This window comes from Lonchura striata, chromosome W (genome assembly GCF_050655825.1).
Source record: "Lonchura striata isolate lonStrDom1 chromosome W, ASM5065582v1, whole genome shotgun sequence".
NCBI classification, from domain to species: Eukaryota; Metazoa; Chordata; class Aves; order Passeriformes; family Estrildidae; genus Lonchura; species Lonchura striata.
Genome location: NC_140743.1, coordinates 8,913,588 through 8,939,242, shown reverse-complemented (window position 1 = coordinate 8,939,242; position 25,655 = coordinate 8,913,588). Strand labels below are relative to the sequence as shown.

At 44.0% G+C, this 25,655-nt stretch overlaps 1 protein-coding gene across 2 annotated transcripts in view; it reads right to left on the bottom strand.

Annotated features, from left to right (window-relative positions):
• The window catches only part of LOC146763040 (microtubule-associated protein 1B-like), a 128,103-nt gene that overhangs the window by 85,631 nt on the left and 16,817 nt on the right, over positions 1-25,655 (bottom strand). For both annotated transcript variants that reach the window (XM_085571191.1, XM_085571190.1), the window contains exon 2: positions 16,364-16,465. In XM_085571191.1, the coding sequence (XP_085427317.1) occupies positions 16,364-16,465 (102 nt within the window). The remainder of the gene's footprint in view (positions 1-16,363; positions 16,466-25,655) is intronic.

Here is a 25,655-nt window from a genome sequence, read left to right as displayed (position 1 = left end):
GTGTTTACCGATGGTTCGGGAAAAACTCACAAATCAGCAGTTACATGGCAAAATTCAAAAACAGGGGAGTGGGAATCAGACATAAAAATGGTACAGGGTTCACCACAAATTATGGAATTGGCAGCAGTTGTCAGGGTTTTTCAATTGTTTCAGGAACCTCTCAATCTGGTCACAGATTCAGCATATATTGCAAATGTGGTCAAACGGTTAGAGGGATCACTTTTGAAACACACTGACAATGAAATTTTATATTCATATTTGTCATGCATGAGGACAATTCTGGAAAATAGAGAACACGAATATTTTGTTACACATATCAGGGCACACTCATCACTCCCAGGGTTCTTAGCAGAGGGAAATGCTCAAGCAGACAGACTCACAATGACCATATCTCAGACATTGCCGGATATTTTTGAGCAGGCAAAATTGAGCCATGATTTTTCCATCAGAATGCACAGGCATTGATGGAATCGTTTCGCCTCTCCAAAAGTCAGGCGAGGGAGATCATCAATGCTTGTCCAGACTGTCAGCTTGTGCAGCCTCCTGCGTCTACAGGAGCTGTCAATCCAAGGGGATTGCAGAGTCTTCAGCTCTGGCAAGCTGATGTCACAAAATACCCATCTTTTGGGAGGCTCAAAAATATCCATGTCTCAGTTGATACATTTTCGGGGGCGATTTTTGCATCATTACATACAGGGGAAACCGCAGAACATGCCTGCAGACACTTTTTGCAAGCATTTGCATCACTCGGGGTGCCACAAGAAATAAAAACAGATAATGGTCCAACTTATACAGGCAAAGTGCTTGTCAAATTTCTGAAAAAATTGGGAGTGAAGCACATTTTTGGTATTCCTTATTCTCCCTCAGGTCAAGCAATCATTGAAAGAACACATCACACCCTGAAATCCCTTTTGGATAAACAGAAAAGGGGAGAGGCAGGCTCAACACCTTATATGCGGCTGAAGAAAGCTCTGTATGGAATTTTTTAAATGGTTGTTTCTCAGAGCCCACACCACCAATTGTCAGGCATTTTACAAACAGTGCACAAGCAAAGTTAAGGGAAAATCCTTTGGTTTTGATCAGAAATCCGGAATCAGGACAAATTGAAGGTCCATTTACATTAATAACTTGGGGCAAGGGTTTCGCTTGTGTTTCCACAGAGCGAGGACCGAAGTGGGTGTCGGCGAGGCACGTGAAACCTTTCCGGGTGCAGACGCAGGTGGACGCAGACCCGAGGAGCAAAGAAGAGAGCACGCAGATGGAGGCAGACAAGGACGCTGCAGACGTCTCATCAGACAACGATTGATTATTCAGAGACTTGGGGTTTTTTGGGAAAATTAAGTGTCATTTAAACATTGCTGCATTGCAGGGTTTTTCACAAAGGTTGGGGACATGGACATGGAGTTTAGACAGGTAGTGTTCATGTGTCTCATTCTCTTGTCTGTTGCTTTGAACAATGAGACAGACTTTCCCATGAAACAACCGAGGGAAAATGTGTGGGAAACTTTGGCAAAGGCAGCGGGTCTGGACAGTATTTGTCTGACTCATTCAAATCCAGGGAAACCATTTTCAACATGTTTGGTAGGTGTGCCAGTGAAGGAGTGGCCAATTCCAAAAAATATCCCTCCAAAGGTTTTGAAAACCTTTTCGGATCCTATGGAAGGGTGGCATGTTTGGACACAATACCTTCCTGTGGCTCACCTGGAACCCCCAGAGTTAGACGTTTTTGGGTCAACAAAAATGAAATACTGTATCAAGTTTAATCCAGTGGGAGTGGCAAAGACAGATGATCATACAATAGATGTCACTCCAAATCAGTCTTTTTAAAAAAATGCATCATCCTGGTGCAATTACACCAAGGTGACAAGCAAAGCATCCCTTCAACACCCAGCCACTTTACCGAAGGGAGTGTTTTTGATTTGCGGGGACAGAGTTTGGCCTGCTATCCCTGCAAAAGTCAAGGGCGGTCCATGCAGCATTGGGGAGCTCTCATTGATAACACCTGATTTGAAAACTTTAAAGGAACAGACAGGCAGGGGAAAAAAGATCCCTTGATCAATATAGTCCGAATTGTGATGATGATGTTTATACCTGGGACAAGGCTCGGAGAATTGCAGTTGCAATTTTCTCGCCCCAAACAGCATCGGGGGTGGCCTTGACACAATTGGACCACATAGCTTGCTGGTTGAGTAAACACAGTCGTGCCATTTCGTCTGCACTGAGTGACATGTTAACAGACATCAGCAGTGCAAGACAGGCAGTGCTTCAAAACAGGGCGGCAATTGATTATTTGCTGCTGTCACATGGGCACGGATGTGAAGAATTTGAGGGGATGTGCTGCATGAATTTGTCCGATCATTCAAAATCCATTCATGAAAATATAAAACAAATAGAAAGTAGTATCACCAAGTTGAAAAAAGTAACAGGGTCCTGGTGGGATGATTTCTTTAACCTTTTTGATCTCTCACCAGTGTGGAAAGAAATTTTGAAAGCAATATCTTACATTCTTATAGGGCTTGTAGTTCTTCTGCTTGTCATGCCATGCATTTTCATGTGTATTCAAAGGGCCTTGAACAAAGTGGCAAAGCAGGTGTTTTTGGTTCAAACAGGGAGGGGAGATGTGGGAACTCAAAATGTCTCTCAGACATTTTTAGAGGTTCCAGGCCTTGGTCAGAGGCATTCTAGACCCTGGCAGACAGCTGAAAAACAGCTGTGATTTTGAGTTTGAGCCATGGAATGAATTGCCAACTTTGAAGGTGGAACAAGCAGTCACAAAGTGCTAGATAGTATAGTAAATGCAGTCACAAAGTAGAGGGAAAAAATTTTTGGTAGTGTACAGGGGGGTTTTAGTGCATGTACAGGGGGGTTTTTACTTTGTCCATGGGGGTCAGAAGTTCTAAGATGGAGGAAAGTGGGCTGAACCCATCCTTCTTCTTTCTTCTCCCTTACCTCCATGTTCTTGGTGATGTTGGCACTCACAGATTGGTTTAGAATAGAAAAACACTTGGCAACGTAGGTAATAGGTATTGGGGAATAATTGTAAACATGTTATACGTAATATATCTTATAAAAGATAGAAGCAGCCCTGGGCAGGGAGAGAGAAGAAGAAGACACCAGACAGTCAGGGTGTCAGGAGTGTGTGCCTTTCTGCCTGGGCCGCTGACCAAAGGACCACAGCCCGAGAACCTAATCTGTTAGATAACTAGCAATAAATCATCTTGAGACCGAACAAGAAGAGGCTGCGGAGTTTTTCTTTGGGAACACGGGTTGGAGGAGAAGCTTTACCACCACACGAGACCCCAAACCAAACCCGGGGTTCTCACATACAGGGAGTAATATTTGGTGGGTTTCAGAAAGAACTTTTATCTAAATTTAAAACTATTACTGATAGAAAGACAGCAATTTGCTCAAAGAGAAGTCAAAAAAAAAAAAAAAAAAAAGAAAAAGTGGAAGTGTCCCTCCAATGTATTTAATAGAAGAGGGAAGCCAGGATTCATAGTAGACTACAAAGCATCACTTGTCAGCAAAGATATCCCTCACCACAGATTTTTCTAAACTCATTTCTTGAAGTTAAAATTCCTTGGTTGTTAGCTGAAGCATGGTTTAATGAAAAGGAGAAAGCCAGGAAGTGCCAGTACTGACAAGGTACCATTCACATTATATCACTAAATCACCTTGACTTACTGTGACATATAGGAAGACTGCAGGAGGAACAGCAACAGGGAAAGGAAGAAGTGTCATCTAGGATGAACACAAGCTTCTCTAAGTCTTGAAAACATCTGCTAATATCAGAATTCAGCATTTCACACACTTTAGGAAAGTAGAAGGAAATAGAATGCAATTTCTAAAATAATCTTGTTATAGATGAGTAATGTAATAATTAGCTCTCACAATTAAGAGATATTATGTGGATGTTAAAATGTATAGTAATATTATGGTAATATGTCTTCCCATAGTCCTCTTTGCCCTCCCCCTTTTAATAGCCTTAGTAGTCAGGACATTTGGAGAAGGCAAACTTGTTACCAAGAGGTGCAGTGTAACAACACCTAACCTCCAATCAAGAAAGTAATCTCTACCAATAGATGGCAGAGAAGGAGTCGACTGACAAAACTTTGGGAGAAGCTAAGGGTATAAAAGGCAGAGCATCCATTTTGTAAATGAGAACGTGGCTGATAGTCATGGGGGCTCCCAGTGCTGTAATTTTTCCTTATTTAGTCCTTTTGTTGTATTTTTTGTTAAGGTTTAATAAACCTTTAAATTTTTAAAAGTGAGTAGTCATTTCTCACAAGCTGAAGAAATAACAAATCAGGAAAATGAGAAAAATAGTTTCAGATGTCTGTCACAGAATAAAGTCTATGTTGCATGCTTTGTTTTTGCAAAAACTACCCTTGGAAGAGACACCAAAGCTGTCTCTGAAACATGGCAGTAGAGTCCTGCCAACACAGTGCTGTGGCAAAGTTAAATACTGATGTGATGAGGAATGGAAAATAATCCCTCCTGATGGTCTTCTGAGAGACCCAATCACCCATGTGATCATTCTGCTCCTAGGGACTGAAGTCTGAAGCTGCACTGTCCTGGGCAAATGTACCAGCTTATCTGGTGCTTGTAGGCTAGATCTACACTTGTAGGATGTCAGTCTCAGATTCAGTAAAAGAGAGAAACAGAAAGTTTCTAACCAGGTAGAAGTCTGAGAAAGTGTTGGAAAAGAATGTAAATAAGGTTCTTTATCTCTCTTGTTGTTCACATTGTTTATAGTTAAGTTCTACCACTGTGTGTCATACACTCTACATCAATGGTGTGGTTTGTTTTCACTTCAAGGCCAATAGAGTTGGTCTGCACGAAGCTCTGTATAAAGAGTGATGCATTTTAAAATAAATCAGTTATACTCTCACAGCCTTCTGACTCAGAGTCTCCTCATTCCCATCCTACCTCCATACCTCAACAGTGTCAGTAGGATAGATCTACATAGGCCTTCCTTCCTTCCTTCCTTCCTTCCTTCCTTCCTTCCTTCCTTCCTTCCTTCCTTCCTTCCTTCCTTCTTTCCTTCCTTCCGCCTCTCCTCTCCTCTCCTCTCCTCTCCTCTCCTCTCCTCTCCTCTCCTCTCCTCTCCTCTCCTCTCCTCTCCTCTCCTCTCCTCTCCTCTCCTCTCCTCTCCTCTCCTCTCCTCTCCTCTCCTCTCCTCTCCTCTCCTCTCCTCTCCTCTCCTCCTTATAACAATAAAAAGATTTTAGAGTGGGCCCTTCATTTAAAGTCATCCATGCTTTTTTTTGTGACTACAAGTCAAGACAAGAAGGCAGAAAGCATTACCATACCATGACCAAACATTGCCCTGGGCTGAATACACCACACAAACTACCATGTCCCTGGAAAGCAGCAGACACTGTGAAAATCTCTCTGTCTTGGTTTGACAAGACAGGAGTCTGTGAAGGAGGGCAAAAGCCTCCTGTGCAATGGAGAAGGTAAAACTCCTCCCTCCGAATTACCAGGATTTTTAAATTAAAAGGCTCTCAGGCAAAGATATGGGAATGGGAGTAACAATTCTTTACTAGGAGAAAACTAGATAACAATTTAAAAAGGCAAATGCAATCGGTACAAACAAAACTAGTGATAAAGTGCACAACCTGAGGATTCGGGGTGTTGGTAGCAGTCCGGTTGAAATGATAGCTGCTTCTCTTGCGGTGGCTGATGAATTGCAGCTGAAGTGGTGATCTTTAGAAGGGTATAGTTTTCTCTGAAGATCTGGTGGCAGTTGGGGCCGGTCTTCCTCTGCGCCGGGGCTGACTCCGAGCTCCGCCGCTGCCGCCTCACCGCGCTCCAGCCGCTTCTCTGGGAATCCCGCCGAAGGAGCTGCTTCTCTGGGAAATCCCGCAAAGAGAGAGCTGCTCTGTCGCCCAAAAGGTACCCCTTTTATCCAATAAAAGAGTGCTTGGCTTCCCCCTCTGGGTGGAGCATCTCACAATGGGATGGTGTTACGTTACCAGCCCTGCATTGAATCAGTCAATGGCCCATTAACAAACCATTACCTCTTCAGAGCAAACCATTGTTCTTGGAAAAGATAACAAACCTGCCCAACCTCCAACAGATGGCAAATAGAATACAAGCTTATCTTACAACCGAGGACACTCTCTAGACACTCAGAGTACTTAGGAAGACCTTAAAAGTACAGGAGGACACAGGTAATTTCATAGATGCCCAACTGTGTCTGACATCTTCAGGGGAAAAGGATCAAGTTTGGAATGGACTGAAAGTTAGAACAACAACTCTGCAAATCTATAGTATGCTGTGCAAAACTGAAAATAGTGGAGACTTGTAAAACAAAGTAAATATCTGTTTCTTCCATATTCTTTGCAAGAAACTGATTCCTTGGTCTGGAATTTTCTTTTAATTTAAATTATTTTAATTAAAGAGGGATCACACAGGCCATGAAACAATCCAGAGTTCAATTTGACATTATTTTTTGGTAAGTATGGCTCTAAAGCATGATTCTTTTATACTGTTCAATGCAATGGAGAGTAAGTCTACACTGTTTAAGGAAATTGAAATGCTTTGCATGTCCTTTTTCCTGTGATTATTGTTCTTTGTGCCTGACCTTGTAGGCTGCTTAGTGCAGGCTCTGACCTTGTGCTTTGCCTTCTTCTCTAAGCTGGTGTGCTGGTTTTAACTGGGGTAAGGTGAATTTTCTTCCCAGTGGCTGGTATGGGGCTGTGTTTTGGATTTGTGCTTAACACAGGGTTGATAATATAGAGATGGTTTTATCATTGCTCAGCAGGGCCTGCACGGAGCCAAGTTCTTTTCTGCTTTTCATACTGCCATGATGGAAAGGAGGCTGAGGGTGCAGGGGAAGTTGGGAGGTGTGTTGGTTTGCACAGCCTGTTTTTTTGATTCAGCGGGGGGGGAATGATGACACAGGGGTAGCTTCTGTGAGAAGCTGATAAAAGCTCCCACCATGTCCGACAGAGCCAATCTCTGATGGCTCTGAAGATGGACATGCTACTGGCCTAACTAGAGAGGTTGGTAATGCCTCTATGATGACATATTTAAGAAGAAAATCAAAACAGAGTATGCACCATTTTTTCCAGGGGTGGTGAAGCACCACGGCTGCCACTATCCCAGCATGGCCCACAGCAAGCCTTGCCTGCCTGGCTGCTCCTAGACAGCTGCGCCGTGGGTAGAAGGGCAGAGGCAGGGGCAGTTCCTCCTGGCACCCTGCATTAAGAGAGGCATTAAATAGCACCCACGCCGCGGCAGCAAAAGCATGGCAACAGATTCCCTGATGCAGAACCTTGATGAAATTGACCTCTTGGTGCTGCGGGATCCTATAGGAATCTTTGAATTGGTGGAACTTGTTGACAATGGCACCTATGAGCAACAATTTTTCTTCTAGTCAGAGAAGAAGAGGAAGTGAAGACATGTGAGGGAAAACAACATGGCAGCATCAAGGTCAGTAGGAAAAAAGAGAGAGGGAGGAGGTGCTCCAAGCATCAGAGCTGAGATTCCTCTGCAAGCCATAGTGAGGATTATGGTGAAACAAACTGTCCCCCTGTAATGCATGAAGTCCATGGGGGGATGCAGAGATCCACTCGCAGCCCGTAGGAAAAGTGCTCATGCTGGAACGAGTGGATGCCAAAGAAAGCTGTGATCCAGTGGGATACCCAAATAGAAAGAGAGGGTCCCTGCTTCCAGAGATAGAGAGCCCTTGCTTCCAAAGTAGAGCAGCCTATCCTTAAAAGACTGCACACCATGGACGAGTGACCCATGCCACAACAGTTTTGAGAAGACTGTTTGCCCGTGGGAGGGACCCCACAGTATAGCAAAGACTTCTCTCCCTGAGTGAACAGAAAAAGATCTCAAGTGACAAACTGACCAAAACCCCCACACCCTATCTCCCTGCTCTGTTGGTGGGAAGGAGGGAGGGGCTGGGGGAGGAAGCTGTTATAGATGAGTAATGAGATGGTTTGCTCTCACAATTAAGGGGGTGAACATTATATGTATGTTAAGAGAAGTTTTGTAGATGTATAGTTAGGTTACTATAATATGTCCTCCCCCTTGCACTGTTATCACAGGATGGCCTTGGTAGTCGGGGCATTTGGGGAGGGTTGGCTTGTTACTATAGTAATACCTGACCTCTAATCAGGATGTAAGAAAGTGATATCCACCACTAGATGGCAAGAAAGGAGTCGACTGACAAGACTTTAGGAGGGGCTAGAGGTATAAAAGGTGGAGCATCCATTTTGTAGATGAGCACATGGCTGATAGTCACAGGGGCTCCCAGCACCGTAATTTTTCCTTATTTAGTCCTTTTGCTGTATTTTTTGTTAAGGTTTAATAAACCTTTAAAATTTTAAAAGTGAGTAGTCTTTTCTCACAGAAACGGTGTTTTAAAAGCTTATTTTACTTCTCATTATCCTCCTCTGACTCTGTTAATAATAAATTTACATTATGCCTTTAAATTTGAACCTTTTTTGCCCTTAGAGTGTTTTCCTCCCAATCCTTATCTCAACTCATGAGCCTTTTTATTTTTTTTCCCCTTTCTTCTGCCCAGCTGTAGCAGGAGAGCGTAAGTGAACTAATTTTGTGGGTGCCTGGCATTTGCCAGTGCCAAACCATGACAGGAGGAGATGCAGCTGGGACATGTGACCCCAAGTGACCAAAAGAATGTTCCAGACCATATAACATCATGCTCAGTATATAAAGTGGGGGGAAGAAGGAGAAAGGGAGGACAGATGCTTTGAGTGATGGCAGTTGTCTTCCCAAGTCACTGTTATGCATGATGGGGCCCTGCTCTCCTGGAGATGGCTGAACACCTGCCTGCCCATGGGAAGCAGTGAATTCATTCCTTGTTGTGTTTTGCTTGTATACGCAGCTTTTGCTTTCCCTATTAAACTGTCTTTATCTCAACCCATTTGTTTTCAAACTTTTATTCTTCTAATTCTTTCCCTGATTTCAGTGATGGGGGGGGGGGGGGGGCAAGCAAGTTGCTGTGTGGTACTTGGTGGCTGGCTGGGGTCAAACCATGACAAAGACTTAGAAAACCTTATTTGTGACTCAAGACATGGGAGTTGAAGGTGGGATCAGTATTTTCACCAGAAGAGCTACAGAACTGACATAAAATTGGAAGAGCTTCCAAAGGCTGCCTAGCTCGGCAAAGGTAGTTGACTTCCATGTGAAAGTCTCCATAGCTCGAGTCATTCAGAGATTACACAGCCTAATATTAAAGTACTAAGAACTTGGTTACCTCCTTGAAAAGGTTTGTTGGTTTATTTGTTTGTTAAATAAAATCCTAATCATTCCACAGTTCTGATAGGCAGAATCTCACGCATACAGCTATGAAGGAGATGGGGACATAGGGACACAGGAGAGTCACTCATCTCACCATTATAGAAAAGCCCTCAAGTACCAAAATACATAGTTGCAAAATCAAAGTAATACTGAAATTCACACATTCGTTTCTGAATACATTGTTTAATTATTATTTTTATAATTTTAACTTGATTTTGTCTTATATCAGCAACTGGTTTTGAATCATAAACAGACTAATTTGAACCAGTAGAACATCCAAGAACCAGAAAAATAATGTCCTTACATTTATGAGTCTATGCTGCACACACAGATCCCACACAGACAGCATGCAAACCCAAGTCAACAGGAGCACTGGCTTTTCTTAACTCTAGGAACAGATTGCAACCAGCAACTACAAATCAAAAGTACCTATCATGTCTTTTTGGTGGGACCATCTGGGGGTTTGATGCAAAAGCATGTGTCTCTGTTATAGAACTATCCATCTTTCTATTTGTGACTATTACTGACTAAAGTACATATTGTCCTGTTTTCAGTTAGGGTAGAGTTCATTTCTTCTCAGTAGCCATTACAGTGCTGTGTTTTGGATTCAGACTGAGAAGGGTGTTGATAAAACACTGATGTTTTGGTTTCTGCTAATTCATGTTGTCCTAGTTTGAAAGACAGGTGTCTGCCAAGGAAGGCGGGAACCTCCTTTGGAATGGAAAATATGACCCCTCTTTCCTTTCAAATTATTATAACTTTGAAATTAAGGGGCTTTCAGGCAAAGATACGGGAAAAGGAATAACATTTCTGTACTAGTATAACATGGCAAACAAAAACAACAAAAACAGAGACCCAACAACAGCCTTCTCTCAGCTGTCAAGCACTTTCCCCTTGGGTGTAGTTACAGTGACAGCCGGCAGGGGCGCTGTTGGCTCCTGGCTGGGCAGGTGCAATGATTTTCCTGTGGCTGCAGGGGGCACTGTGGCACAAGCTCAGCCACATCTCTCCACACAGTAATGGTGGGTGTACTGGCAGGAGAGAGAAAGAGAAGGGGTTTTCCTTTGCAAACTCACAGGAAGCAGCCAGTCTCAATGCCACTCAAGAAACTGAACGAACTGTAGCAGAAAACCTCGGAAGCAGCAAGCTGAAACAGCAGAGGTGGCTACACCTGGGGATGACAAAATGTAGCAGAAACTCTGAGGCCCTGACTGAAGCCGTGGGATGTCTGGGTGTCAGGTTACAGTATAGCAAGAAGCCCTGAAGCAGTGGCAATAACAGGACTGAGTGGGGAATCACTCTCATAGATATCTCACCTGTAATGGCTGGTTCCAAGGTCCATCTGCGCAGAGGGTGCAGCCCTGGCAGGGGAGCGGTGGGCTCCCAGCACAGCACACACTGGCTCTGGTATCCTGAGCAAGCCAGTAAGCTCCAGTCACATTGCCAAAGAAAAAGAAAAAAGAGGGCAAAATGCACAAGACAACAATATCTCTAGTCAGACAGCATGCCACATGGCCAGAGAGACGATTGCTCCACTGGAAGGAAGCAGCTGCCCCTCACCCCCAACTTACATGAAATCCTGGGCTGGCTCTCACCTATCATGATACTCCCAGAGCCATCAGGGGAGGGGACACAGTGACTACCCCAGACACAAAACAAAAACAACACCGGATATGGGATTAAAAAAAACATCCCCAAGATACGTTTATTCTAAGTCAAAGACTTTTTTTTTCCTTGTCTCATGCTCTTCAAGCCAGGAGGTTTGCAGAAGAAACTGGGAGGGAGCATAGCTGGGACAAATTATCCAAACTGGCCAAAGAAATATTTCACATCATAGAATGTAATGCCCAGTATATAAACTGGGGGGAGTTACCCAGAAGGGCATCCAATCTGGATTCAGGAGGGGAGGTCTGGCATTGGTCAGTGGGTGGTGAGCAATTGCATTGTGCATCACTTGGGGTTTTTTTTAATTATCATTATTATTTTACATTATTATTGTATTTTACTTTATTTGCAATTATTAAACTATCCTTATCCCAACCTACAAGTTTTATTTCAATTCTTCTCCCCATTCCACTGGGATGGAGGCAAAGAGAGGGTGGGTTGAACAAGCAGGTGCATGGTGTTTTATTTCCAGCTGGGCTTAAAACCAGACAGTCCTTTTGGCACCCAATGTGAGGCCTGAAGGGTTGAGTTAAGGACAGATCCACCCAGAGTGTGTTAAAAGAAAACACCTATTCATGCAGACTAAGAGGTACTAAGGGATACTCCCAGCAGTCTATAGACAGGAGCACCTGGATCTGCAGCCAACACTAATGTATGGCTTGCAATGCTTTCTGCATTTGTCTCTTCAAGGTAGATGATGGCTGGAGCTCCTCATGATACTGTGAGACTGACTGCAGCAGATACAGTGGTACCTCTCATGCTACATTTGGTAACAAGGATAAACATGTACTCCTCATAACAAGCCTCCTTTTCTACAGGCTAAACAACCCCAGTTCCCTCATCCATTCCTCACAAGACGTGCTCCAGACTCTTCCATCAGCGTTACTGCCCTTCTTTGGACAGGCTCCAGCACCTTAATGTATTTCTTGTTGTAAGAGACCAATTAATTTTAGAATAAGAGTGCCTCAACATTGTTGGGATTTTATTTTGGACTGTTGGTTATAAATCTGTTCTTTTTAATGTTAATGTAAAGTACTAGAAAAGCTGTACGTGTCTTGGCAGTAGCAGCATGTGACAGCACATGCACAAAAACAGCTCTGTCTCTGGGGGAAATTTCTCCTGACAGCCTATCAGGGTGAAGAGAGCCTCTATCACTAGGGAGACTCTCCAGGTGACCTTCCTCAAATAATAGGACCATGGGAGGGCTTACACAGTATATAAGCATCTGCCTCCAAACCCTGACTAAACATCGACAGTGTGCCATGAACACCATAGCAATGCCGTAGCAGTAACACTATCTCTCACTCTTTTCTCTGACTTTTCTATCCCCCTGTTAGGGCCATTTATTTTCTTCTATCAATAAATGGTTCACAGGTGTAATATTGGCCTCATTTGTATCTAATTTAGCCCTAGGAATCCAGAATTCTCCTGGTCTCGCTCTGGGATGGGACATTTGTAGTGAGGGATTGTAAGGACTTAAAGATCACAGTTGCCTGCCTCAAACACTGTCAAGGCCACAGAAGGAATTTGCCATAAGCCACTGCAGTGGAAACTTGAGATAAGCACAGAAGGGAGGAATTTGTGACAGGAAGGCACTAATTCCAGGCCTGGCGGAGGCAAGATCTGGTTAGAACATCCTGGTTAATTCATCCACATAAAAATTCCCACTGTGGTGAACTGTGTGAAAGGAAGCAACTGCTTATATGCATATCACCAGTCAAATAAAGATCACCCCAAGCTATGGGACATACGGCATCTGCAGCCACCAACAACCACCAAAGCCCCCTGAAATCTTTGAGGAAGCATGTGCAGGACACATCCATCCTCGTTTAGCATGCAAATTCACATGTAAATTAGGAATATGCCTCTATGGATACCCAGAACATGGACTGCATAAAGGTGGTACCACCATAAGAATGACCTAGGGACCCCCACCACTGAGAAGCCCAGGGTGAAGAAGGACCAACAGGACACCAATGGATCCATGGGTAGTGACTATCTCCTGCTTGATATCTTTCTCTCTCCTCTTTTCTATTTCTTTCAATCTCTTTACCTTATGTTTATTTTTAAATAAAATCCGTATTGTTGACTTTGGCATATGCTCTCATTTTCACCTTAATTAAAACAGATTTTAATCTATACAAGGACTTGAATACAAACCAATAATAGAGTCGTCTCCCAAGTGGAAGCTGATGGACAAAATGGCAGGTGTGGAAGTCTTGCAGAGGGGCCCTCAATGGCTTCATTCACACACAGAATTCTTTTACTCCATCTTTTGTGAAGCAGGATATTCAGCTTTATGCAGCTAAAACTTTTTTAAAAATTAAGGCTCATAGCAACAGCTGCAGTTTTAACAGATGTCTTTCCAATACTCTCAACTTGCTCTCACTACCATATACACAATTCCTTTTACAGCATATATATGTTACAACTTGTTTGAATTTTTTGTCCTTGTGAAGTTAACATAAGATGAAAGCTATCATCAGTATATGACAGAGAAAACACAGGCAAGCAATGGAATGCCTATTTTAAGTCATGTTGCCTGTTGTCTTGGAAACCAATTAATAAATTCTGTTGCTCATTTTTCATCACCACCTGACAACATCTCTGCAAGATTTGGTATTATTAAGGAGTCTGCTAAGACCTGCTTTACAAAGTATCAGAAAATATCTGCTGGCATTTCCATTCTAAAGCCTATTTTTCAGGAAATCATAAATCATCTATAAGTTGCCCAGCAGCAGAATATATGATACACAAATACCACTGTGAAAATTCATTTTCATGATAAATGCACAAAAAGAGTGTTTGGATCTGGTCATGGTCCCTGCAATGTCAATATGTACATTGTTTTTCACTACACATGGCAAAGGATTAGACCTAAAATTCCTCAAGTGAAAACACGTGCATGCTTTGACAGAAATTCTCTTGCATGTATCTTCTTAGACAGTGTGTTCCATATTTTCTCAAGCTGCTTTGAGAAGCATACAAGCATGTACTGAATTGGCCCTGCAATTATCATAATAAACATTATAATCAAAGAAGTTTCATCCATTAGTCAGACCTCACTATATTAAGAGCTGTGCAGACATACTAAATGACTCTCAAGAGTAAACTGTACCTATGTTTGAGTTGAACAAAGAGTTTAGTCTCAGAAGACTGAAAAAAAGGCTGCTTAATTAAATCCCACAGACTATCCCATCATCTTGGATGAATACTTTCCTTGGGCAAGAGGTCACCTAGTTCTTCAAATTCCAGAGAATTTCTGAGTTTAAGAGAATACATGTTTACAATCTTCTTTATTATAAATATTGCCAGTTTCCCTAATTAAACACACAAAATTCAACATTTGTTGAACAAAAATAAAAAAATCTAAAATTTTATTGATGAATGGCAAGAAAAAAAAATCCCTCCTTCCCATCAAACAATACAGAAGACATAGAGGCACCTCATAAAGATTCTACATCAGACAACCACAGAGAGAATAGAGAAACTAAAATATTGTCCTCTGATCTGTGCAGTTGAATTCTGAAGTTATCAGTGGGTTTATCCACAAAATCTGAGAAATTAAATTGGTCAAGAGGGCTAGATTTATTCCTGGATGTTCCTTCTTCCCCAGTTTCAGGCTCCCTTAAAGCTCTTTCAACACAGATTTTTGGCAGCTTATTGTTTAAAGACTGAATAGTGCTGAAAATGAATGTTTTACTCTCTATAGATATGGAAAAATCTGATATAATCTATGCTTCAAGAGGAAGAATTAGTAACACAAGACATTTGGTACATTATTCAAGACCATCAGGTCAATGATATGCTATCAAGAGATCAAGACCTCTTTGTCAACAGTGTATAGCAACTGACCTTAGGAATGTGATGCAGTAGTATGATACATTTCATACCCCTTTTGACCTGTCTTGGTTTTGGCTGGGATAGAGTTCTTTTTTCTTTCTTTCTTAGTAGCTGCTACAATGCTGTTTTTGAGATTTGGTATGAGAATAATGTTGATAACACACTAATCTTTTGGTTGTTGCTAAGTAGCGCTTACCTGAAGTCAAGGACTTTTCAGTGTCTCATGCTCTGCCAGTGAAGAGATACACAAAAAAGCTGGGGGGCAGCACAGCAAGGACAGCCCAAACTGGCCAAAGAAATATTTCACATCATAGAATGTCATGCTCAGTATATAAACTGTGGGAGTTACCCAGAATGGATGTCAATAACAGTTCAGAGATGGGTTTGGCATCAGTCAGCAGGTGGTAAGCAATTGTTTTGTGCATCACTTGTTTTTCTTGGGTTTTATCTGTCTCCCTCTCCTTTTTATTAACAATATTATTATTATTATTAATATACTTTGTTTCAATTATTAAACTGTTCTTATGTCAACCTACAGGTTTTACTTTTTTTGTTCCTCATCATCCCACCAGGATGGGGGGTAAGTTAGAGAGTGGCCGTGTAGTACTTAATTGCTCCTTGGGGTTAAACCATGACAACACCATACTTAAAAGATGTTCCTGAAGTCTGAATTTATAACATTAATCAATACTAGATGGTACCAGTCAATGTGCACATGGCCACAATAATTACACCATTAAAAGCAACCTATAATTATTGGAGAAAGAGATATATTTTAATACAAAAACCAAGATTAATCTCTCATATACTCTCTAACCATTTGTGTTAAAGTAATGACATGTTAGAAAACTTACCAAATATATGGTTTCCATTCACTAAGAATAAAATGAAATTTTACACTTCACAAAATTGTTGGGTTTTTAAATTTATTTTATTAATCCGCTAAAGGAAGGACAGTCTTGAAGAAAACGCAGCAGAAGATGTAGCCTTTAAAATTCTAGCTTCTTCATACAAGCCAAAGAAAGTTCCTGGGAGTCAAGTTAGACCCTCTACCCCTCAGCTTTTTCATACCAAGAAAAAGAGTCTAAGCCCTTTAGGAACAAACACGGAATTTGAGCCATGCTCGTACAACAGCCATTATGCCATTTTTGGCTCTATCAAACTGTAGAGCTAACCTTTCAGTTATTTTCTGTATGTGCTCTACCTACCACAGTGAGGAACAGCTTCAGTCTCCAGGACTACTAGATTGATGCTACACAAACAAACTGTTCAGTCAAAAAGTGAGTTTCACTTAACTTTAAAAGTGGCCTAAAACTAACATCTACTGCCAAAATAATGGTGGTGAGATACATGAAGCTAACCTAAAAGGCTGATTATTTAAATATTTCAGACATTTCCTGTTGTCAGAAAGTTAAAATGAACTATAATTTTTAGGCTTTATTTTAAACAAAGAAAAAAAATTCATTGTAGAGAATCACAAATGAAAGAGGACCATCCAATACCTGAGTGTATTTGTTAATTCTGCTCATTAAAAAAAAACCATACAAAACTTTGACCAACATTTCCAAAAACTCACCTTGAATTTCAGGAGAGAATCGAGCTGAATGGCGAGACACAAAAAGTTTCAGTTCTTGATCCAAGTTGTATTCAATCAAGCTTGTATCCCATGACCGGATTCCTAAAATTTAAAATGCAAGACATGTCTACCTTGATATATGAGCACTGTTTTAATTGATTATTTCTCCATTTACACTAATGACATTTGCATATTTCTAAATTCCAAAACCAACCTCTACTGAAGCATGATTTCAAAAAGTTAAGATTTCAGCTGAGGGTTAGAAGCAATTCATATTGATCAGGATGTAAGTTAGATAGGTAGACAATAGGTTAATGATTATTAGATGTTTAAGCTAGAGCTGATTGTTATATTGTTTGCCATTATGAGCTTGTTTGTAGAAGGAAGTGGAGTAAGTGAACTGTTATAAGAACATATTGAAACCAGTAGAACAATGGTTAGCATCTGGGCTTTATGTCAATCACGAAGCAGGGGGCCTTGGATTGTGCCAGAGGGACACAGACACCTGATGAAGGCATTCCTGACTTCATTCATTAAGACCACTGACTCAATTCGAGACCACCGACCCAATTCAAGAGAAGTATTGTGCACACATGAAGAACTAATAACCTCATTTTAATACAGAGGGAGGATGGGAGGTGCTGGGGTTATGCATATGTATTGTATGTAAGATCTCGGGAAATACATACAGGACAAAGAACCTTGTACAGTGCAGTCACACCTTTCAGGGACGACTCCAGTGCTGCCCGCAGGTGTTAATAAACATACCACTTTCTAACTTTGACTAGTTAGAGAGTCTTTGTCTGTGATCTTCGGTTTTAACGACTCACTAGTCCTTTCAAGCCATGCAGCTATCCTTTGCAAAGTGCTGAGCACTCACGAAAAGCACTCTGGATGGGGATCAGTCACAAGCAGGAGGAAATCTGCCTTTCCAAAAGGTAACAATAATTCAAGGCCCCTGATTTATGACTGCTGATTCCAATATCCTAATAGCCACATTATGAGATGTCCTGGAATTTACTTTAAAATAGCGATACACTGTTTACAAAACAGAAAAGACTGAATCATTCAGGGGATACGTTAGCCCTATTGCAAAACAATTGTATGAGAAAAAAAAAAAAAAGACAACACGCAGCATGTTGCGAATTCATATTTAAATACAAAATATTAAATTGCTGATTTCTTCATTCAAAAGCTTTGAAGCATTCCATATTAAAATTAAAATTTAAGTGATTTTTTAATAAATGCAATATCAAAATCCTAGTTTTAAGACTTTAAAATGCTATGCTTGATCTTTTTTCTTAAAAAAAAAATAAATCTCATCTCTATTCACTACCACTTTCCCCCCAACTACTTAGAAAGTGAGACACTTGGCACTTATATAATCATATAATGTATTTTTCTGAAATGAATTTTTAAGGATTGAAATTTTAAACCTGGCCAAGGATATCAAGGGCAACAAGGAAAGCTTCTATAGGCACATTGATGATAAAAGGAAGACTAGAGAAAGGGTGGACCCTCTCTGTAAGGAAACAGGAGACCTGGTAAACCAACATATGGAGAAGGCTGAGGTACTGAATGACGGTTTTGCTTTAGTCTTCACTGACAAGTGCTTCAGCTACACTGCCTGAGTCACAGAAGGCAAAGGCAGGGACTGGGAGAATGAAGAACCAACTGCTGTAGGAGATTATCAAATTCAGGACCATCTAAGCAACCTGAAGGTGCACAAGTCTGTGGAACCTGATGATGAGATGCATCATCCATGGGTCCTGAGGGAATTTGTGGATGAAGTTGCTAAGCCACAACCCATCATATTTGAGAAGTCCAGTGAAGTTCACACTGACTGAATAAAGGGGAAACATAATCCCCAATTTTAAAAAGGGAAATAAGGAAGACCTGAGGAACTACAGGCCAGTCAGTCTCTTCTCAGTGCTCAGCAGGATCATGAAGATCCTCCTGGAAACTATGCTAAGGCACATGGAAAATAAGAAGATGACTGGTGACAGCCAAAATGGCTTCACAAAGGGCAAATAATGCCTGACAAATTTGGTGGCCTTCTGTGATGGGGTTACAGTGCTGATGGATAAGGGAAGAACAAATGACTTTACCTGGACTTGTGCAAAGCATTTGACACTATCTGATGCAACATCCTTGTCTCTAAACTGTAGAGACATGAATTTGACAGATGGACCACTTGGTGAATAAGGAATTGGCTGAATGGTTGCACTCAAAGAGTTGTGGTCAATGGCTCAATGTCCAGTGGAGACCAGTGACAAGTGGCATTCCCCAGGGGTTGGTACTGGGACCGGTGTTGTTTAACATCTTTGTCAGTGACGTGGACAGTGGGACAGAATGCACCCTCAGCAAGCTTGTCAATGACATGAAGTTGTGTGGTACAGTTGACACACTGGAGAAATGGGATGCCATCCAGAGGGACCTTAACAGGGTTGAAATGTGGTCCTGTGCAAAACTCATGAAATTCAAGAAGGCAAAGTACAAGGTCCTGCACATGGGTCAGGGTAATTCCAAGCAGAAATACAGGCTAGGTAGATAATGAGTTGAGAGCAGCCCTGAGGAGAAAGACTTGGGAATGTTGGTTAATGAGAAGCTCAGGACTTAGCAGGGCTGATTGATAGAGTTTTAAAATAGATTGGAAGGGGGGAAAGGGACAAAACCAGGCTTGCCAGTGATAAGCAATGGGACATGCCAAAATTTGAGGGACCGAGTACTAGTGAGATCCTTCATTCTGCTCCACGAGTTGTTGGCCACACTGAACTGCACTTGAAATGTTTCTACGCCACCATGAACAGCATGAGGAACAAGCAAGAGTGTGGGTTTCAGATTCAGTCAAAGAAAGAAATTGAGAATTTCTACCCAGGCAGAAGCCTGGGAAAGAGCTGGAGAAGAATGTAAATAATTCTTTATCTCTCTTGTTTTTCACATTGTTTATAGTTAAGTTCTATCACTGTGCGTCAAGGACTTTGCACCAATGGTGTAGTTTGTTTTCACTTCAGAACCAATAGAGTTGGTCCTCACGAAGCTCTGTATAAAAGAGCGGTGTATTTTGAATAAATCGGAGTTTTACTCTCAGCAGCCTTCTGAGCCAGTCTCTTCATTCCCATCCTGCCTCGACAGAGACATCTGGTGACCGCCAACGTGGAATTGCACCTTACCCTGAGGAACAGGGTCTGGTGTACCCCGACGTGGTACTACACCGTGCCCTGAAGGGACAGGGTCTGGTGACCTGAAGTGGAATTGCAGCCTTGGTAGCAGACTTGAACCTGGCGTCTTGCGGGGGGGGGGGGGGGGGGGGTGTCTCCTTCTGGCGGGGTTCCACGCCAACAGCCTGGAGGCTGTGCTCGGACACCTCTGCCTTCTTAAAGAAAGGTAACGCTGAAGCCGCATGCCTTCCGGAGAAGGCTGAGTCCTGTTTGGACTGCGGATCGGCTTTTAAAAGCCGGGACTGTGGGGGACGGGTTTTCCCTGGAATAGCAGACTGTCGGACTCTTGAAGTTCACATCTGCTAGGGAAAGGTTTCCTAACAATGGGAAACCAGCCATCTGCAGTCGAGCGAGCAGTCTTGACTGCCTGGTGAGCCAGCATCCCTCTTGTCGGAGCTTGGCTCTCTGAAGAAGACCTGATCAGGTTCTTGAGTTTGCCTCGGGACTGGGGATTTTCTGCGAATCCTAGGTGCCCCTTTGATTGTAAGGTCTGGTTCAACTTGGGACGCTGTCTCACTGTGCAAATGCGCAAAGGTGACACTACAGCGTCCGACTTGGCTGCAATCTGGGCGGGCATCGACAGAGCCTTGGACACAGGCAGGGATTCCGAACGGAACGTTTCGGGATCCCGGACGCGGACCGCGCCGTAGCCTGCGCGGCGGCTGGCTGCGCAGGCACACCCTACTCAGAGAGGCAGCCAGAGTGCCTTGGCCACAGCTATCAGCTTCAGCACACCCGGTGTTGCATGGACTGCACGGGGCGGCCCCGGACTGGCGGGAGCCGCCACCGCCCGCGGCTCCGCAGCCCTCCTCTTTCCAAACTGCATTTGCGGGGGGGCCGGTGCTGCCCACAGCGCCGGGCGCAGCGGGGCCGGTTGCTTCCCCCCCCCCGACTCCTTCGCTGATGGAGCCTGTGCAGACAGCGATGCGGTCTTTGGTCCCTCCCCTGGCACGCCCACCGCCACCCGCAGGGATTTCGATTGTGCCGGCTGTGAGGAACTGCATTGACTTGTTTGTTCATCAAAAGTATGAAATTAGGATAAAAGGGGGGGGAAGTCGGGACATGGAATTTGCAGGCTTGACTGGTAACCACAAACAAAGATTGTGAAAGATTTTGCAGGACTGGCTGGAACTGATACCCGCAGTGGAAACCCATTGTTGCTGAAAACTGATAACCGCAGTGGAAGGAGACACACCACCCCGCTTGTGAAACCCATTGTTCCTGGGACTGATAACCACGGTGGAACGAGACTCATCACCCCCACTTATGCAAGATAAAAAGGGACTGAAGAGAAGGAAAGGTTGTCAGCTTTTGGCGGAGCCAGGCTCCCAGCTGAACCCAGCGCTGTTTTGCTTGCTATCGCTTGCTGTAATTAATAAAATTACTAATTGATCTTAAAAGGCTGAATCAAATTATTCGCCTCAACTTATAACACCGGCAGGACAGGCTTTGCCTCCCGGTCCGCCCCTCTGCACGCCACGTGGACCGGCTGCTTTGATTTCATTTACGGTGCCGGTATCTGTTCTTCAACAGCACGTCTTGGGCGGGACAGCCATGTTGTTCTCTGCCCTTCCCACTATGGGATGTACTCCCGCGCCTGGGGTGGTGCCTGCCTGCCTCCCACGCCACTCCTGCCATGCCACCGCCCCTGCCGACTGCGGGCTTCACTGTCACGCCCACCACTGCTCCAGCAGCAGCAGCAGCCTCAACTCCGCCCACCCCGGGACCACCGGTGTCACTCCTGGGAGAAACCGCCGCAGCCGGAGCGCAGCCCGCTGCAGCTTCGGTGCCCGTGCTGCCTGCTGCGTTCCAGCTGCAAGCGCCAAGAGCGCCGCCATTGCTGCCAACCTCAGGATCGGTGAAAGTGCCACCGTCGCCGCTGCCGGTGCTTGGAGGTGCGGCCATGCCGCCCTCCCCGCCCATTGCGGGGGAGGGGCGTCCACAGGGCGCAGCGGCTCCCGCCGCCGCACCACCTGAAGCCGACTCATCAGCAGCGGCTCAGCCGTGCGATCCGGCGGCCGAGAGCCCCGTGTTGGACAATGTGTGGGAACTCAAAATGTCTCTCAGACATTTTTTGAGGTTCCAGGCCTTGGTCAGAGGCATTCTAGACCCTGGCAGACAGCTGAAAAACAGCTGTGATTTTGAGTTTGAGCCATGGAATGAATTACCAACTTTGAAGGTGGAACAAGCAGTCACAAAAGGTTAGATAGTATAGTAAAAGTAATTACAAAGTAGAGGGGAAAATTTTTTAGTATTGTACAGGGGGGTTTTTACTTTGTACATGGGGGTCAGAAGTTCTAAGATGGAGGAAAGTGGGCTGATCCTGTTCTTCCTCCTTTTTCCTTACCTCCATGTTCTTGGTGATGTTGGCACTCACAGATTGGTTTAGAGTAGTAAAGCACTTTGTAATATAGGTAGTAGGTATTGGGGGACAACTATAAACATGTAATACGTAATATATCATATAAAAGATAGCAGCAGCCCTGTGTTATGTGTAATAAATATAATTCGCGCCATTCCTCGTATGAAATATGTAATATTGGATATTTGTTAAATCATGCCCGTCGTATTAGTTCCCCCCCCCCCTTTACAGGCGAGACTGGATGTATAGTAGAAACTGATTTACAAGTAAACGGATGTGGCTCGCCGGGAGATGGGCCATCGTCTGTGCTGATCGTCTGTGCTGATCGTCCAAGATGGATATCATGGAAATACTCAGACAGATCCATGTGAATGAAGCCTTCCCATAAACGCTCAACATTGAATTTTTTCTCCTCATCACCAAAAAGAAATCCTTATTAACATATGGACTCCGAATAGAAGAAAGGACTGATTGCTAAAACTTTGGCCTCAGGCAGAATTTTCCCTATAAAAACCTCCTGTGCCAGGATGGAGGTGTGTGGGCATAGGAGAAAACCTCTGCTCAGGCTGACTCCTTGTTGCACACCCAGGGTCGACCCCGGGCTCGGCTCTGTCCTTTCCGTGTGGCTGACTAGATAGAATTTGACTGCAAATAAAATGATTTTTATTTTTAATCTGGCTGAATAAATTCTCATTTATAACACCTGGGTGGGGGGAGAGACTAAGAGGACAGCAGATAGAGAGGATGTCAGGGTGTGTGTGTGCCTCTACCCAGGCCGCTGATCAAACAGCTGCAGTCCAAGAACACAATCTGTTAGATAACTAGCAATAAATTGCCTTGAGACCGAACAGCAAAAGCCTGCGGAGTTTTTCTTTGGAAGCACGGGTTGGAGGAGGAATTTCACCACCATATGAGACCCCAGAGCAAGGCTGGGGTTCTCACAACAATGAATCCAGCCCCTCGTCCCCTCCAGACTGTACCGAGCTCTGTCCCTCCGAGGGAGAGGTGGCGGGAGGGGGCACCGGCTTGGCCAGCAGCAGCACCACTGCTGCTGGTCCCGGAGCTGGGAATGAGGGGGGTGGGGCCGTGGATCAAGGGGCTGTGCAACGTTCGGTTATATTCCGCAGCAGTGCAGACACTCTGGGACAGGAGAGCAGCCCCTTGCACTGGGCGGGTGTGGGTGGCGCAGGGAGCCTCGGAGCCCAGGTGAAATTTTACGTTCCCGGGGAAACAGCCCCTTCTCACACCCTGCGTGTCCTGCTCTTGTGGTTCGCAGAGCGGGATGCCGAGAAGCTGTGGAAAAAAAACATGGCTAGGCGGGGTGGGGGAAGGGCAGAAACTCGGAGGAATTGCCGGGTTTCTCACAGACTGTTGGGACCGCGCACTGAACTATAAGGTTGGGAGAGGTAGCTCACTTATCGGTGGTCTTGGAGTGTCCCAGGAACCCCAAATTCAGGGGCCCCAGGAAATACCAAAGAGAAGCTGGAGGCCGAGCTGGGTGAATCTTGGCTCAGCAGAGAGCCTGGGCTCCCCGCCCCCCTGGCCAGGTTTGGGACACTTGGCCCTGCCCGCGGGGCCAGGTCCCCCACCTTGCCAAGCATCGCTGGGTCCTAAAGCCCGCCGCTGGCTCTTAAAAAAAAAAAAAAAAAAAAAAAAAAAAAAGGCGGAAAGAGCTGTGTTTTCACCAACAGCTCAAAGTACTGGAAAGCCACAAATCAACCTAAGCCCAAGTGATTGAATTAAGGGCTGTGGCCATGGCATTTCAGAGATTTCTCAAGTGTTGTGAATTTGGTCCTTTCTGAATTGGGTCAATTTCATTCAATTGTTTTGAAAGCCTTGAGGATGTAATTTGGACCTAAGTTCAATTTCATCACTCAAGCTGTCCATTGAGGACATGATCGCATAGGCAAAGCCTTGCATGATTCTTTTATTAAGTGCACACACCTTGCAAAAGCAATTCTGATGAATGCCAATCAAGGCTTCACCTGCTGCACCTTACTGGCTGGGACAAATCCCAGAGGCTTAAAGGCTTTGCAGCTGTGGCAAACAGATGCTACTCATCTTTGCCAAATTCAAATTTGGCTGATTTGGGTATGTACACATGTTGTAAATACCTTCTTTTCTGTCATGTCATGCTCACACTGGGAAATGGGTTTTGACAAGTTGGACTGCCAGTCCTTTGACAGTCTGACAATGAGTTGTTACTATCTTAGAGTTGGTAACTTATTCCTTGTAAATTATAAGTTTGGAAGCTCTTTGATCGATCTGAGACAACATCCAATGAGATTTTGAATTATCAACTAGTGAACCTCGGAGTCATGTTTGTCCTCTTCTCTGCAAGGTGTCCTGACAAACACCGCCTCCTTCTTTAAACAAAAAGGGGGACATGTGGGTCTCAGATTCAGTCAAAGAAAGAAACTGAGAATTTCTACCCAGGCAGAAGCCTGGGAAAGATCTGGAGAAGAATGTAAATAATTCTTTATCTCTCTTGTTTTTCACATTGTTTATAGTTAAGTTCTATCACTGTGTGTCAAGGACTTTGCACCAATGGTGTAGGTTGTTTTCACTTCAGAACCAATGGAGTTGGTCCTCATGAAGCTCTGTATAAAAGAGCGGTGTATTTTGAATAAATCGGAGTTTTACTCTCAGCAGCCTTCTGAGTCAGTCTCTTCATTCCCGTCCTGCCTCAACAGCGACACAAGAGGAGCTTGAAGCCTCGGCCCAGTCCTAGAGATATGACACCATTGGCATAAGCAAAATCTGGTGGGATGGGTCTTGTGACTGGTGTGCCCTGATGGATGGTTACAGTATCTTCAGGAGGAATAGGCAGGGCAGGCAAGGTGGGGGAAGGGCATCGTATGTATTGGCTGGGCTGGAATGTATGGACGTTGGGAGGAATGGGTTAAAAGCAGAAGACTAGTAAGGCAGATTGTAAATAGCTCAAGTGACCTTGCAGCTGGGAATTTCTCTAGATAAGCCTATATGAAAAGCAGGCCAGTGATCCTCTAGCATGGACCAAGTTTAATGTTGCCTGCATCTGCACTTGAGTGCTTCTGCCTGGGTTTTGCTTTGGGGATCACCCAGTTAGTGAGATAACAGAAATAAATTGATTCTTTTTGTTCTAGCCATGAGTTTGTGGTTGTTCTGGCTGCCTGCCTGTGTCAACTCACACAACAGAGCTTGCAGTTGGTAATGGCATGGTTGAGAGCCTCTGGGTAAGGATTAAGGGACAAACAAATATAGTGGATGTCATCATGGGAGTCTACTATAGGCCACCCAGCCAGGACCACAAAACCAATGAATTAGTCTAGTCATTAGTGGGGTTTTGCAGGACTCTATCTTAGGCCAGTGCTCTTAATTGCCTTCATAAATACTAAGTTTGCCAATGACACTGAATTGGGAGGAGCTTCTGACTCCCTTGAAGGCAGAGAGGACCTGCAGAGGAACTGTAACAAATTAGATGGCTGGGCAATCCCCAGCATTTAACAAAGATGAGTGCCAGATTCTGCAGCTGGGATGGGACAACCCTGGATATCTGTACAGACTGGGGAACGAGAGGCTAGAGAGCAATCCTGCAGAAAGGCATCTGGGGGTCCTGGTTGATGGCAAGTTGACTATGATTCAACAGTGTGCCCTGACAGCCAGGAGAGCAAACCATATTCTGGGGTGTATCAAGCACAGCATTGCCAGACAGTCAAGGGAGGTGATG